General features: G+C 37.5%; 1 protein-coding gene across 1 annotated transcript in view; it reads left to right on the forward strand.

The window, feature by feature from the left end:
- The window catches only part of ANKRD22 (ankyrin repeat domain 22), a 41,750-nt gene extending 28,728 nt beyond the window's left edge, over window positions 1-13,022 (forward strand). Inside the window, exons 3-7 of the mRNA XM_058437013.1 lie at window positions 4,198-4,424; window positions 7,589-7,696; window positions 10,139-10,216; window positions 12,586-12,684; window positions 12,945-13,022. Coding sequence (XP_058292996.1) covers window positions 4,198-4,424; window positions 7,589-7,696; window positions 10,139-10,216; window positions 12,586-12,684; window positions 12,945-13,022 — 590 coding nt within the window. The remainder of the gene's footprint in view (window positions 1-4,197; window positions 4,425-7,588; window positions 7,697-10,138; window positions 10,217-12,585; window positions 12,685-12,944) is intronic.
- Window positions 13,023-14,732: the final 1,710 nt, after the last annotated feature.

A 14,732-nucleotide genomic window follows, 5' to 3' on the forward strand; every position in this document is an offset into this window, starting at 1 on the left:
GACAAAATGTAGCCTCATGTAGCCACAGTGCCCTTATATACCTTACAGTCTATCTGGGGAGATGGCTGTTAATAACACACATATCTTTATTTAGATCAAGGGTGTGGATAAGACAGTGGTAGGAGATGAAGTTGGAAAAATGGCATATGGAATACGTGAGATTGAAAGAATTGTGTGCAATAGTCTTTGGTGAGAATGACGAAGATCTGAAGCAGTACTTTAGCAGTGAGGATGGACAGAAGGGTTCTGAGACTATTAGGGGATAGAGTTATTATAATAATTTCCCAAGTGTGTTTCTTCTACACCCAGGGTGCCCCCAAATTCCAGAGCTTAAGGGGTTAAAAAAGGTTTATGATAGCTCTTCCAGCAACCCAAATGGACAGCCTCTTCTCTTTTTCATACCTGTCTTGTCAACCAGCACTTTCTATTGGACTTCCCTTCTGCCCGCTGTCAGTACTTTCCTTGCGCTGCGCTGCCCCCTAGTGGAAACTGCAGGTTTATAACAGCATGGAGTCTTAGCTGCTAGCGCGACTCTGAATTATAGTCATGCACCACATGATGTCACGATCAGCAATGAACAGTATATACAGCGGTGTTCCTATAAGATTATAATGGAGCTGCCCTATACAGATGTACCATTTTATCTTTTACGCTATGTTTTTACTGTATATTTTTATATGTTCACCTATGTTTAGATGCACAAATACTTACAATTGTGTTACAACTGCCTATAGTATTCTGTACAGTAACATGCTGTATAGGGTTTTAGCCTAGAAGCCACAGGCTATGCCATATTAGTAATAGGCTCTACCATCTAGGTTTGGGTAAGTACACTCTGTGATGTTCCCACAATGACAAAATCACCTACACAACACATTTCTCAGAACGTATCCCTGTTGTGAAGTGAAGCATGACTGTACTTGTGCATCTCAACCGAGAAGGAAGACACTTAGCTTCCAGGTAACTCTGTGTCTTGGATCTAGGAGGCCTAAGAAAGACTAAAGATAGGGTTAGTATTTTACGTAATATTGCTCAAATGGGGTTGAGAAAGCCCTCAAAAGCACCGAGTGACTCTTGCAGAACAACTCCCCATCTTTTCCTCTTCTTCTTTTTAGTTAGCTCTTAGTAGACTTTGAGGAGCCTAAGCAGAGAGCTCCTGGAGGTCTATGTTACCAGGCAGGTAACATAGATGAGTGAAGTGAACCAGTGTAATGTGATGGCGAGTGGTGGGGACTGTGGAGAATTGGAGTCACTGCCACTAAGCACCAGTTATTTGGTATCCTACAAGAATATGGGCCCAGTGTTAGCAAAACTTTCTTTTTTCTTTCTTTCTTTTTCTTTTTTCTTTTTTTGAGGCAGAGTTTCACTCTGTCACCCAGGCTGGAATGAAGTGGCGCGATCTCGGCTCACTGCTGAATCAAGCGATTCTCCTGTCTCAGACTCCAGAGTAGCTGGGCTTATAGGCACCAGCCACCACGCCTGCTAATTTTTTTATTTTTGTATTTTTAATAGGGTTGGGGTTTCTCCATATTGGCCAGGCTGATCTCGAACTCCTGACCTCAGGTAATCCACCCACCTCAGCCTCCCAAAGTGCTAGGATTATAGGCATAAGCCATCGCTCCCGGCCAAAACTTTCCATTTTTAAAGAGAAGCTGGAAAGCCAGATCAATACATAAAATATTCTAGTTTTTTAAATGTTGTTATTTAAATATTTGAGAAAAGAGAAAAAGATCTCTAATGCCACTTGTTTCCAAGCTCTTCATGGCAGACCACCAATTTCCAACTGCTTGATGATTAGTAGTGCTCACTGCTAATCACTCCATTATTAAATTTTCATTAGTTTATGGTAAAATCTTTTTAAAGGACAGTAAAATGAATTTTTCTATAAAGCTAACTAAATTTATCCAATATAAAGAACTGCTTCCCCCCCCCGTGATTATATTCTTACATATTTGTTAAAATATCCTTCATTTATCTTTGTATTTGTTAAAATATCTTTTATGAAATAATAGTATTGTTTTAAATACATTTAATTGGAAAAATTAAGAGTTGGTGACTTAACACTGTCTTGTTGCATTTAGTTTTGTTTTACTTATTTTTGAACTCCAAATGACTGGGCATTGCTGCTAGGACAATGGCAAGTCACTGAAGGTTTTATTAAAGCACTATTGTGTTGACCTAACCCTGGACTCCAGCAGTGATGTGGAAGATTTGTTGGTTGAGACTAGAGTCCCAGAAATAATAGAATATGAAAACCCAAGGGAACTTCTGCCTTACTCCTTAATTTAATGACTGAGGACACTGAGATAGAGTAGGGAAGTGAATTGTCCACAGTCACCGGGGGAGGTGGTAACAGAGCCACAATTACATCCTGTTTTTCTGACATGAGACAAATGTTTCAACTGCCCCAGTCCTTTCTACATCAGCCACACAGTACGCTGAGACACTGAAGTGCCCAACTGTTGGAAAGCTTAGTAAAGGGAAGACTTCAGGATAATGGAATAGGTGATTTGTGTAATTGTGCATTTCTAGTGAAACTTAAAGCCCATGTATCATGTTCATTTCATTTTTAAGGTACAGAAGTTTGCCTTTAATTGCTGCTGAGTTAATTTTCTGTTAGGATGTTTTTTTCATGAGCAGGCCTTTAGGTTTAAGAGTATAATATAGTTCACTTATTGTGATATTTGGCTATGTTAGAACTTCAGTTTATTATCAAATACACCCCCTTGGCTTTCCGCTTGATATGTCTCGGTTTCTACAGGTGCTTATGTACCTACCCATACCAAAAATTTTTTTCTTGTCATTTACTCTGTGTATGTGTGTCTCTGTCCTATTTCCCCACTTGACAGATACATTTTACATGGATAAGATAACATTTTATTCTCTGGTACCTGTGACTGGCACACAGTAGGGATTTGACTTGATTATTAAAGAATGACAGTAGTAATAATGATAACTTTCATACACTAAGCACCATCCGTATGCCAGGTATTACTCTAAATGCTTTTTAAAAAAACATCATCTAAAGATTAGTCTAAAAATATTTAGTGTTTGCCTCCCATGTGCCAAGTGCTGTGTTGAATGCTGGGGAAATAGCAGTGAATCAAATGGGGTTTACAGCCTGAACTTCAGTGCCTTCCTTCTCAGCACTGCCTCAAACCTTTCCTGATTCATGCTAGCCCCAAATACATGGTTGTACATAATTAAGAAAAGAGTTACCGTTATGTCAGTTGCTGTGAGGGAGAGATACTGAATGTTGGGAGTAAGAAAAGACTTCTTGGATAAAATGAAAATTAAATTGTGACACGAAGGGTGAGCTAGGTGTTATTCAGACGAAGGGCAGGTGGTGTGTTTTATGCAGAGGGAGTATTCAGGGCAGAGGCCCAGATGGAAGGTACCAAACATGGTTTGGTTCAACCGAACTTTGAAGAACAGGAGTCGAGAAAGGCTGGAGCAGAGGAGGGAAAGAGGACAAGACAATGCTACCTGAAGTCTTGCTATTAAACTCCCATGGTGCCTTGTGAAGCTCTGTATAATGCTTCTTATAAACAGCATCTAATCAAGTGTAGTTAATCATATAATTTGTTATTTGCATATTATTTGCCTAAAAAACTGTCTTTTCTGCTCTGTTGAGCTCCTTGAACACAGGGTGCTATGTAGGTCTTATTTAATCACTAGTGCTGCCCTAAACTCCTCCCCATATGCTTGTTTTCTATTTTATCTTTAGTAAAATTAAAGATAAAGGTATGTTATCTTTAGTATAGATAAAGATAAAGGTATTTTATCTTTAGTACAGATATAGATAAAGGTATTTTATCTTTAGTACAGATAAAGATAAAGGTATTTTATCTTTGGTACAGATAAAGATAAAGGTATTTTATCTTTGGTAAAGAAAATGAATGCTTTTCCGACAGGCCCACCTACCTGTAGGCACTATACATAGTTTCCTTACTGAGTTGAATTTGTAGTATTTCATTTATTTATTCATTCATTTGATGGACATAAGTGTGTGCCAAGAAAACTTAGGAAAATGTAGGAGTTTCCTCATGGGCTAATTCTTGATCTAGACTTAAAGCTAGGCATAACCGAGACCAAAAAATCTCACCTACAAAGCAATATATTACAATTTTAAAACATTTAAATTTTAATGTATTGGGTTATGACTTTTTTTTCCTTTTTGTGGTTTAATTATGCCAGTATTTCAAAACCTGCTTTTGTTTTTCCTGACTCAGCCCATCTGCCAAGCGGCCTATCAGAATGACTTTGGACAAGTGTGGCGGTGGGTGAAAGAAGACAGCAGCTATGCCAACGTTCAAGATGGCTTTAATGGAGACACGCCCCTGATCTGTGCTTGCAGGCGAGGGCATGTGAGAATCGTTTCCTTCCTTTTAAGAAGAAACGCTAATGTCAACCTCAAAAACCAGGTGAGGTCATGACACGAGTGGAGAGTGTAATTGTTCATGGTAATTCTTTTCTCCTTGAATCACTAGAAGTGGTGCATGTCATTTTTAAAATTGCTTGTAGCTCCTAATACGAACAATTATCTTAGCCTACTTTAGAGAGACTGCCACATACCAAGGACATTTTATTAGACTAAACAGCAAAATAAAACATAGTTCAATCAGCAGGCATAACTTGTGATAAATTATGTCTTTTTACCTCTGGTTCACTCATTTGGCTGGATAGAGCTTCTTTCTTTTCCTTCTTCCTCTCTTCATCCTCCTCTTTCTCCCTCTCCCCTCTTTCTCATTACTAACACAGAAGCAATGGCAAAGATTTCTTGGAAAAGAAATGCTGTTTCATTAGTTAGATTTTTACCTGCTATATTAATGTCCTGATCTCCAGAGGATCCTATAGTGTCCTTGCAGAATGAAAGAATACTATTGAGAAATTTACCAAGGACGAATAAGCTCATGAACTAGAGGTTACTTGAAGTCACACAAAAAGATGTAAAGAATATATTTAAAGATGCAATATTAGCTACTTTGGAGCCTTCAGGACCAAGGAAGAGAAGAATATGTGTGTATTGCTGTGAAAATCCTTGTGGAGCCCTTTCTGAACATCTAGCATTTGCATCATAGTGAAGGCAATATTTAAATCACACTGAATAAATATTAAAAGTCATTTTTTTTGCAATCATTATGACTCTCCTGTACCCACTTATATGCATTCAAGGCGAGAAAACACTGGAATTCCCCCCTTGCCCCTTCTAAGTCATTTGGAGACTAGCTCATCAGGAGTAACAATGTATTATCAGAAAATTGATCATTACTGGACTTTTGTATTTGTGCTTACTATTTTTCGTTTGGTTGGGATTAAAAGCAAGTTATGCCTGTGCTGAATGGAACAGATATGCAACATCGTAGGCTATAATAGGATCTCTGTAGATCCCTGCTGTGAAACCAGATCTGTGGAGTTGTGGTGAGTGGTAGTGCCAGAAGACAGATGTCTGAGGGTTCCTGCGCTCTTTTAAGAGATGCACTCATTAGGAAACTGAGGGAGGAGGCGTTAGCCCATGGGCAAGGCTGAGGAGACACTTTTATCTCCGCTTTGCAGAAGAGGAGGGCCTCAGCCAGCCTGCTGGGATTTTCTGGTATCATAAAAACCAAGAAAAAGACTTTAGTGGATACATTAGATTAATAGATTTTATCAGTAGAAGTTTTTTGGTTTGCATTTTCCACTTTCAAATGTTTCTAATATGTTAGCATTTAATATTTTTATTTTCTCAAAATATTAATATTTGTACATTAATAATTTGAACCTGTGATTTCTCATGTCTGAAATCTGTTTATAAGTTATTTCCAGAAGCACTAAACAAACAAAGGCCTTAAAAACAAACAAACAAACAAACAGCTCTGCGGGAGATTCAGAAGCACAAGCCTACGGATTCTATTGATAGCAAATTAAATTAAAACATAAAGATCCTTGTTTTTCTCTGTCAAACTGACCAAGATTGAAAAAGAAAACAAATGTTGATCAGAAAGTTTAAGTTATTATTGTCTTATTAGAACACAATTTGGTAGAGCAATATGAAAAGCGTTAATACATTTTATGCCAGGAATTCTATTTTTAGAAATGTAGGCAAAGGACAAATTTGGAAATGTTGACAAAACTTTATGAATGAGCAGGTTCAGCCAATATTATTTATAAAAATGAGAAGTTTAAAACTTGAAATGGGACATGTGCAGTGGCTCATGTCTGGAATCCCAGCACTTTGGGAGGCCAACGTGGAAGGATAGTTTGAGACCAGGAGTTCAAGACCAGCCTAGGCAACATAGCGAGACCCCCCATCTCTACACAAAATAATAACAAGTAAAAAATTATCCAGGTGTGGTGGCACATATTTGTAGTCCCAGCTACTTCAGAGGCCGAAGTTGAAGGATCGCTTGAGCCCAGGAAGTCGAGGCTGCAGTGAGCTAGGATTGTGCCACTGCACTCCCGCCTAGGTGGCAGAGCAAGATTCTGTCTCACAGAAAAACAAAAACAAAAACAAAACCCTCAAAAACCTTGAAATGTTCAAAAGGCAGGGCTTGGCTAAATACATCAGAGTAGTTCCACTCAATACTAAGCCATGCAGCCATTACAATCATATGTTTAAAAATATTGAATTGCATGGAAAAATGTACATATTCTAAATATACATTTCTGAACTGAAAAAAGCAAGACATGATACTGCATATGCAATATCATTCTACGTCTCAAAATTCCACATTTATGCATTTAAGAAGACTGGAAGAAAATACAACAAAATGTCAACAGTTAACTCTGGGCCATTTAATAATGGGCAATTTAAAATTATATCGTTATATTCTCTAGTTTCTAAAATTTTTTACAGAAAATATAAATGCCTTCATATTAGAAAAACAAAAAGTGTTCTTATTTAGGTACAGTGCCTCGCAGAAGTGGAAACTAACCTCCTTTCTTTCTCTTGCGCTCCCTCTCCTCTTATTGATTTCGTTGGTATTCCAATTACCACCTTCTGTTTTGCCTTATATTTATTTGTGCATGTTTCTGTCCATCTTTGATTATGAGGCCCTAAGAGTTCACATCTCCCACAACCCTTGGAAGCTTACATCTATTACCTGACAAATATTCACATATTTGGAGAATAAAACTGAGTTATATCCATTCTTCTAGACTATGCGCATGAAGGAACATGAAAAATAGCCATGTGGTTAAGAGTTTTCCTATGAACAAACCACAAAATGGATAATCATATGCATGGTAGATGATTAAGGGATAACTATCAATTTTCACAGTAAATTCAGTCCTAAGTTTACATCTCAGTGTATCTTGTTTTCCAGAAACTAAATGGGTATGAAAATCTGTCTTCTGATGAGCTCTGCTGTGTACATTTCACCTTTGTTGACTCCCAGGAGCCCTTCCCTAGCTTTTCCTTTACACTGGACTGAGTTCTCTGTTCTGCTCCATGGAAAGCCGCATTCATTAATCAGATGTATCCCACAGGAAAAGATACCATGGGTACTGGAAAAACAAAAAGCACAAACTAAACTTTTTGAGATGGTCATCTGAATAAATTTTGAATTGAAATGCTTTATTAGTAAAGAATCCTTTTCTTAATTTTCAGAAAGAGAGAACCTGCTTGCATTATGCTGTGAAGAAAAAATTTACCTTCATTGATTACCTACTAATTATCCTCTTAATGCCTGTTCTGCTTATTGGGTATTTCCTCATGGTGAGTACAACACTTGTTAGAGCAAAGGGCAAATATGGAGATCGATGGTGTGACTCATTGACTCTTGCCAGGCCAGTGAGATGTTGAAAAGAAATAATAACAAAAAAAGCCTTTGGTTTGTATTCTGTAATTGACATGTTCAACATACATCCAATGCTATAATTGAAGTACAGCAAGAAGAAAGGTAGCAAAAATAGTTAATCATAACGTAATCCATGCAATGTTGATTTAGAAAAATAATTTAACCTTAACTAAGACTTTTCTGAAGGAAGCAAAAAAATTCTGAATATTAAAAAATACCCCTTCTAATATTTTTTTCTCCTTTTTTTTTAAAGAGGAGTTTGTGTTTTTGGATTTGTCTTTCTGACTTTCTGATTTTTAAGTACTCCTCTGGTGGTGTGTTGAAAAACAGATCCTAAGAGTTTGCATCCAGAAGCTGACACACACAGAAGATACTTGTTGAGAATTTAAGCCCATTTTCACCTTGATGAATTTCTTCATGCTTGGATGAATCTTGGCAGACAGCAATTTTCTTGAATAAAGAAAGATGTAGTTGGTATAGGGATGCAGTCACATGAGGAGTAGAAGATGAAGCTTGAGCTGGTTTTTGTTTTTGTTTTCCCAATAGGGTAACAGATCTGCACTGACTTACTCACTTTTATCCATCTGGTTTCCTTTGTGCCCAGTTCCACTTCTCAGACATGACTCAAGAGATGCATAATTTACTCTAATTAAATGACCAAGCTCCCTCCTTGTTGTAGCTGATAAACTGTGAATATTGGTTACACCTGTTAACATAAGCCCCAGAACAAGTCTGCCGGTCAAAAATGTTATTATTTCATTGGGTATTTAAATGCTACAGAATTTGAGGAACTATAATTAAACATGATAATGTTGATTTTTATATTTGGATTTATAGGAGAGAGAAAAGAACTTTAATTCACAAATAAAAATATAATCTGCTCATATCCTCAAAAAATTCTTTAAAAATTCATTGTGTATTTAGCACATAGCATTTAAATATATGTATTTTGGGGGCAGGGAGAATCTGTTATTTATTTACAAACCTTTTTAGAGATTCTAAAGATAAAAATTACAACTGTGATTAGAAGGCTCATTCAGAATTTATTGACACACAACTCTGCTTTCTAAGATGGTTCAATGTTTAGAGGCTAGAGGACTGGGAAAAAATACTAATCATAATGAATAGCTCAGCTCTAGTTTCATGTACATGCAATTTATTAATGGGGCCTAAAGTTGTAAATTTGTGATTGATTAAAAAATAAGTGACATGCGAGAAAATGATAGGGGAGGAGACAAGAAAGCATTGGGTTATTTCAGAGAAAAGTAGGCAGAGAAAGGCAGTTTAGGAGGTGACACAAGAGGGAAGCCTAAGGAGAGCGAACTGGATGGAGCTTCCCAGGTGATGACAGGATTGAACTCCAGGACTATACCCAGGTGAGCAGGGAGAGCTTTGCCTCTTCAGGAGACTGGAAGTTGGGGAAGACTCCAACAGGCTTGTGGTCAGAAGCTCAGGGGACTGGGAAGGAAAAATGAATTTCTGAGGAGTCCTAGTTCATTTCATTAATTTGTTCAATTATTTAACACATGTTTATTATGGAACTACTATGTGCCAGATGCTGTGCTAGGTGTTAGGGACACAATGATGAACAAAATAGTCATAGTTCTTGACCGCATGAGAGTTAGAGGGTGGAGGGGAGAGCCATTAATCAAATGGCACAAACACATGTAAAATTACCATGAAGCAGGTGATACAGAAAGGCGACTGGTGTTACGATAGCTAAAAAAGAGGGATTTCACCTGGTCAGGTGGGTCAGGGAAAGCTTCTTGGAGAAAGAGGGACTTGGGCTGATGAATGAAAGGTGAATATGCCAGGCAAAGAAGAGAGGGAGGAGGCTTCTAGGCAGAAGGAACTTCCTGTGCAATGATTCTCTGGGAATGAAAGACTAATAAAGGCCAATGTAACTAGAACAGAGTCAGCCAGGAGGCGCAGAGTGAGAGAGAGGCCAGGTCAGGGCCATACGTGGAGCCAAAACACATGGGACTTTGTAGGTCATGCTGAAGAGTTTACTTTTGTCCTCAGAGCAATGGGAAGTAATTGCACAGCTTTGAGCCAGGAAGGGAAAGACAGGTACTAGGCCCCATCCTCAGTGGAATTAGGTAGGTTCGGGGTGGGACCTGAGAAGTACATTTCTAAGGTTCTTAGGTGTCAATGCCGCTACTTCAGGACCACAGTCTGAGAACCTGGCTTTAATTAATTGATATTAGAGTGGGTGAGAAGCTGGGGGAAATTTTAGGAAGGGTGCATGCATGCATAGGAGTGTTGGGATTAAAATGAAGCCTATTGATTAAATAGTCTCAGGCATAAATTGGAGAAACTATTTGTAAATAAGCCTTTCTTATAATTACCATTTGTAATAGGTATCAAAGACAAAGCAGAATGAGGCTCTTGTACGAATGCTACTTGATGCTGGCGTCGAAGTTAATGCTACAGATTGTGTAAGTTTATATTTTTAGCCATTTTGAAAAAATATTCAAAATGGTATTTGTAGGTAGTGTATTTGTCATCTGTACAGTTGCTTGCTTTATTTTCCTAGACAATTTTACATTTAGTTTTCTTTTGTTTTCTCCTTTTTTTCCCACTGACAGGCAACGTTGAGGTTATTTATATTCTGCTGAACTCATGGGAATAATACCTCTATTGATTATAAAGCATTTTTTAAATAATTGGCTTTAACGTTGTTGAGACGTTAAGGAAAACTAAGGCTCCAATAACAAAATACCAGCCATAATAGTTAAGAAGCTGGAGCAAGAATGCCCATGAGTAAGCCTGGGCTTGCCACTTTTTACTTCTATGAGTTTGAGCAAGTTGTAAACTTATTTTACTCTCAGTGTCCTCATCGGTAAAATGGGATATGTGTAATACTTATCTTATTGGGCTTGTTCATGTAAAGCACTTAGCACATGCTTAGAATGTAGTAAGTGCTCACTGAATGGCAACAGCTGCCACAGCAGCCAAAATCCCAACCCACTGATGAGAGGCCCCATGTGTAAACTAAAGATAGATAAGACAAAGGTCAAAGAAAAATCCCACTGATGGTAAGAGCAGTGATAACAACAGTAGCAGCATCTGCTCACTTCTTCCTGTTTATAAGCATAAGGTATTGTTTTCACTTTCACCTGTGTGATCTTGCACTCATCTTTCTTTCTCAATGATCACAATGAAGACAAAAGTTTATTTCTATGGTGTTTTGCTTATGGTGATTGAATAAAATTTTGGATTCCCAGTTCCTTGTTGAAAAAGTAGGCAAGTGGAGATTTGATTCCAAAATACTAACATTCTATTTGTGATGCCTAACATATTTTACGTGTGTGCACATCTGTGTGTATTACCATTGTTTTATGATAGAGACCATGGCCCCATTCATGTTTCTATCAATTACTTACATCATTTCGGTTTTGCCTATGCTGGTATCATGTTTAAATGCAGGCAGTTTGTGTGTGTGTGTGTGTGTGTGTGTGTGTGTGTGTGTGTGTGTGAGAGAGAGAGAGAGAGCACGAGCAAATAACTTTATGTAATTTATATTTTCCTTTTATTTCAAATAGAACTTTTGGATAAATTTGTATTGACAGTTACTGTGCGTTACCATTTCTTTAGATAGCTTTGAAATATATTAAGTAAGAGATTATTAAAGATGAAGTTAAAAGTTTGTTGAAGGTTTTTCTTGGTCTTTTCATTTAAATTCAATAGATTTAAAATTCGTGCCTGTGACCAAAATTTCTCTAGTATATTTTCCCAGCTATTTATGTGTATTTCTCTCTCTAGATAGAGATATCACATTCCTTCAGCTAGGCAGTGGCACTAGCCTGTAGTCCCAGCTACTTGGAAGGCTGAGATGGGAGGATCACTTGAACTCAGGAGTTTGAGACACATGCATGTACACACACAGACACCACTTCCAATACCAAAAATTTTTCAAAATCTGTCTGAATATTAAAGTCTGCTTTCTAGGTAAGACAGTGTTTTGTATTTTTGGATAATTAGACTCTATTTCACCTGACAAAATTCAGAGCCAGAACTTCCATTTGTCATGCCACCACTTAATAAAAATAAATGATTGCAACACGATCTCCTGTAATTTTAGAGGTGTTTCTAGGTAATAGGATCCAGAGCTAACTCTGTCTTGATAGCCAAAGATACTATTTCTTCACTTACCAGCACCATGGTTGCTTGGCTACTTTTCCAGAGGCCAAATTTTGGACACTAATGCCCTAGCTATATTTTTTTTTGACCTGTAGTGTTTTAAATTAATACCAACAGAGTAGATGCACTAGCGTATAACACATAATATGAGCTATAACAAATCACGTTTGGGAGACGTCTCTATAGAACTGCACTGATCTTGTAGGTATCCTGCAGCAGCAAGAGCACCCGACTTCTTCAGTAGGAATCATCAACAAAACCATAGAGGATAATATTTATGTAAAGGGCCATGTGGAGACTCTTTAAGGGAAAAGATGGTGACATGATCAAGGTGATGATCACCGGGGCATATAGCATGCTACAAAGAAACTTTGGCACAATTCAGCATCAGCTTTTTATAAGTTGCATTCTTTAGTTTAGAATAGAAAATGAAAAACAAAAAGGCAGAGATTGATGGCTTATATGAGACTAACATACATAAACATTGAGGCAGAGAAGAAAATTTTTTAAGTACTAGAAATAATTGTCTATCAATGGTTTGCAGACTATTTTTCTGCTTAGCTGCATACTACAAAGTGTGAAAAGGATTTGCCAATGAAGCCACATGCTATGGTCTGTGGAAGGCCCGACTTATGAGCTGAAGTTTTGGCCCTTTGTGTTTCAGTATGGCTGTACCGCATTACATTATGCCTGTGAAATGAAAAACCAGTCTCTTATCCCTCTGCTCTTGGAAGCCCGTGCAGACCCCACAATAAAGAATAAGGTAAGGGAGGGTGGAACGTGGTCTGAGATTCCTCTAGCAGCAGCATTTTCCAATCTAGGCCTTATGTTGAAGTAAATTATTTGCCTCTGATGTAAACAACAGTAAAATTAATCATCCTCATTAAGGAGTGAAGTTATCCTATTACTATTAGGACTGACTGCTTTTAAAGCCCTTGCCAACCCAGAGAGTCAGTTGGTCTAAGCTATTTACGAGATCTTGGGCACTCTATTGGAAATAACTGTATATTTTTCCCCCCTCAGCATGGTGAGAGCTCACTGGATATTGCACGGAGATTAAAATTTTCCCAGATTGAATTAATGCTAAGGAAAGCATTGTAATCCTTGTGACCACATCGATGGAGATACAGAAAAAGTTAAAGATTGGATTCTATCTTCATTTTAGACTGTTGGTCTGTGGGCCACTTAACCTGGATGCCACCATTTTATGGGGATAATGATACTTACCATGGTTAATGTTTTGGAAGAGCTTTTTATTTATAGCATTGTTTACTCAGTCAAGTTCACCATGGCCATAATCCTTCTAAGGGAAACACTAAAGTTGTTGTAGTCTCCACTTCAGTCAGAAACTGATGTTTCAGCTAGGCACAGTGGTACATGCCTGTAATCCCAGCTACTTGGGAGGCTGAGGTGGGAGGATCACTTGAACTCAGGAGTTTGAGAGCAGCCAGGGCAACACAGCGAGACCCTGTCTCAAAAAAAAAAAAAAAAAAAGAGCCCTGGTGTTCCAAACTCAGTCTTTCCTGAAGAAGAGGATCTGAGTTATCTTCTGAAACAGCGTTCTCTCTTCCCAGTTGTATCACTCTTATAAAAAGACTGTCCAGTCTATGTCATGCCCTAGGAGATAAACTGTTCCTTCCAGCCCCCTTTGAGTACTGAGCAGAAGAATCAAATTATTAAATATGTATGTTTGTATAGAATGGTATGTGTATGTGTGGGGGCTTAGAGATTCACATGTAAATATTCCTTTGATGAAGCAATTTCAATAAAAACATCTATCAAGTGACAGTGGTGAGTGTGTTTACACCACAGAAATTGGCAAATTGACAAATCAGAATTTTTTTTTTGGTTTACTTTCGGTAAAGTTTGTTTACCAGCATACCACTAGAGATTTTGGTTTAGAAATAAAAGCCATCTTGGTTTCAGCAAGACTATGCAACTATGAAAATGTTCGTTTAAAAAAATCTTCATGATCTTTTTGTAAATACAAGGTAGTTACCAAGCTTGTTAGTTTTGTTTATTTTATTGATAAATGTAAAATGTTACTGTAACTTATTTGGATAAAGTTCTTCAAAAGAAATAGAGCTATATAATGAGGTAGGATCTGGATTATTTGTCTAAGTGAGAGATTGTGAATATCAAAATATCTGTCTCACTTCCTCTAAATGAGACAGTGTAGAAATAAATTCACTTTAAAAATATGATTGAATTTTGAAAATCAAGACTGAATCTCACATAGCTGCAGACAGGGACTAATCCAGCCTCTCTGTATGTGGTAACAAGTACAGTCTAAGAATGAAAGATTTACCATCGTTGAAAGCTCTAATGAAAATCAAATCCAGCAATATATATTCAACTGTGTACAGGGCTTTAAGAAACTTATTTTATGAAGGAAGTAATAGTGTGTAGATATAGATTCTGAAGTCTTTAAACGTGTCTTAATAAATTAAGATTCACTGGCATTGAGCTGAGCTACCAGGTGACCCTTAGGGACAAAAAACCCACACAAGTGAATTTCACACACTGGTATACATTCAACAATATACTTTTGACACACACAAACCTTTGATTTGGTTTCAGAGATTTTGCAAAATAGTACCAATGTAATTTACAACAGTCATCTTTGAAATTGTGTACAAGTGGAATAATTTTCTGAAGAAATAAATCGTGGTTTGTGAATGAGTTGCAGAGACCGACATTAACCTTGTTAAGATTAAAGGATAAAGTGTATGACAATGTGTTTCATCATGTTCATGACATTATGCAATTTTCTCCTAGCTTTTAATTTTTGGAGGCAGAAAATTGAGCCAG

Source organism: Hylobates moloch, unplaced genomic scaffold (genome assembly GCF_009828535.3).
Source record: "Hylobates moloch isolate HMO894 unplaced genomic scaffold, HMol_V3 SCAFFOLD_3, whole genome shotgun sequence".
NCBI classification, from domain to species: Eukaryota; Metazoa; Chordata; class Mammalia; order Primates; family Hylobatidae; genus Hylobates; species Hylobates moloch.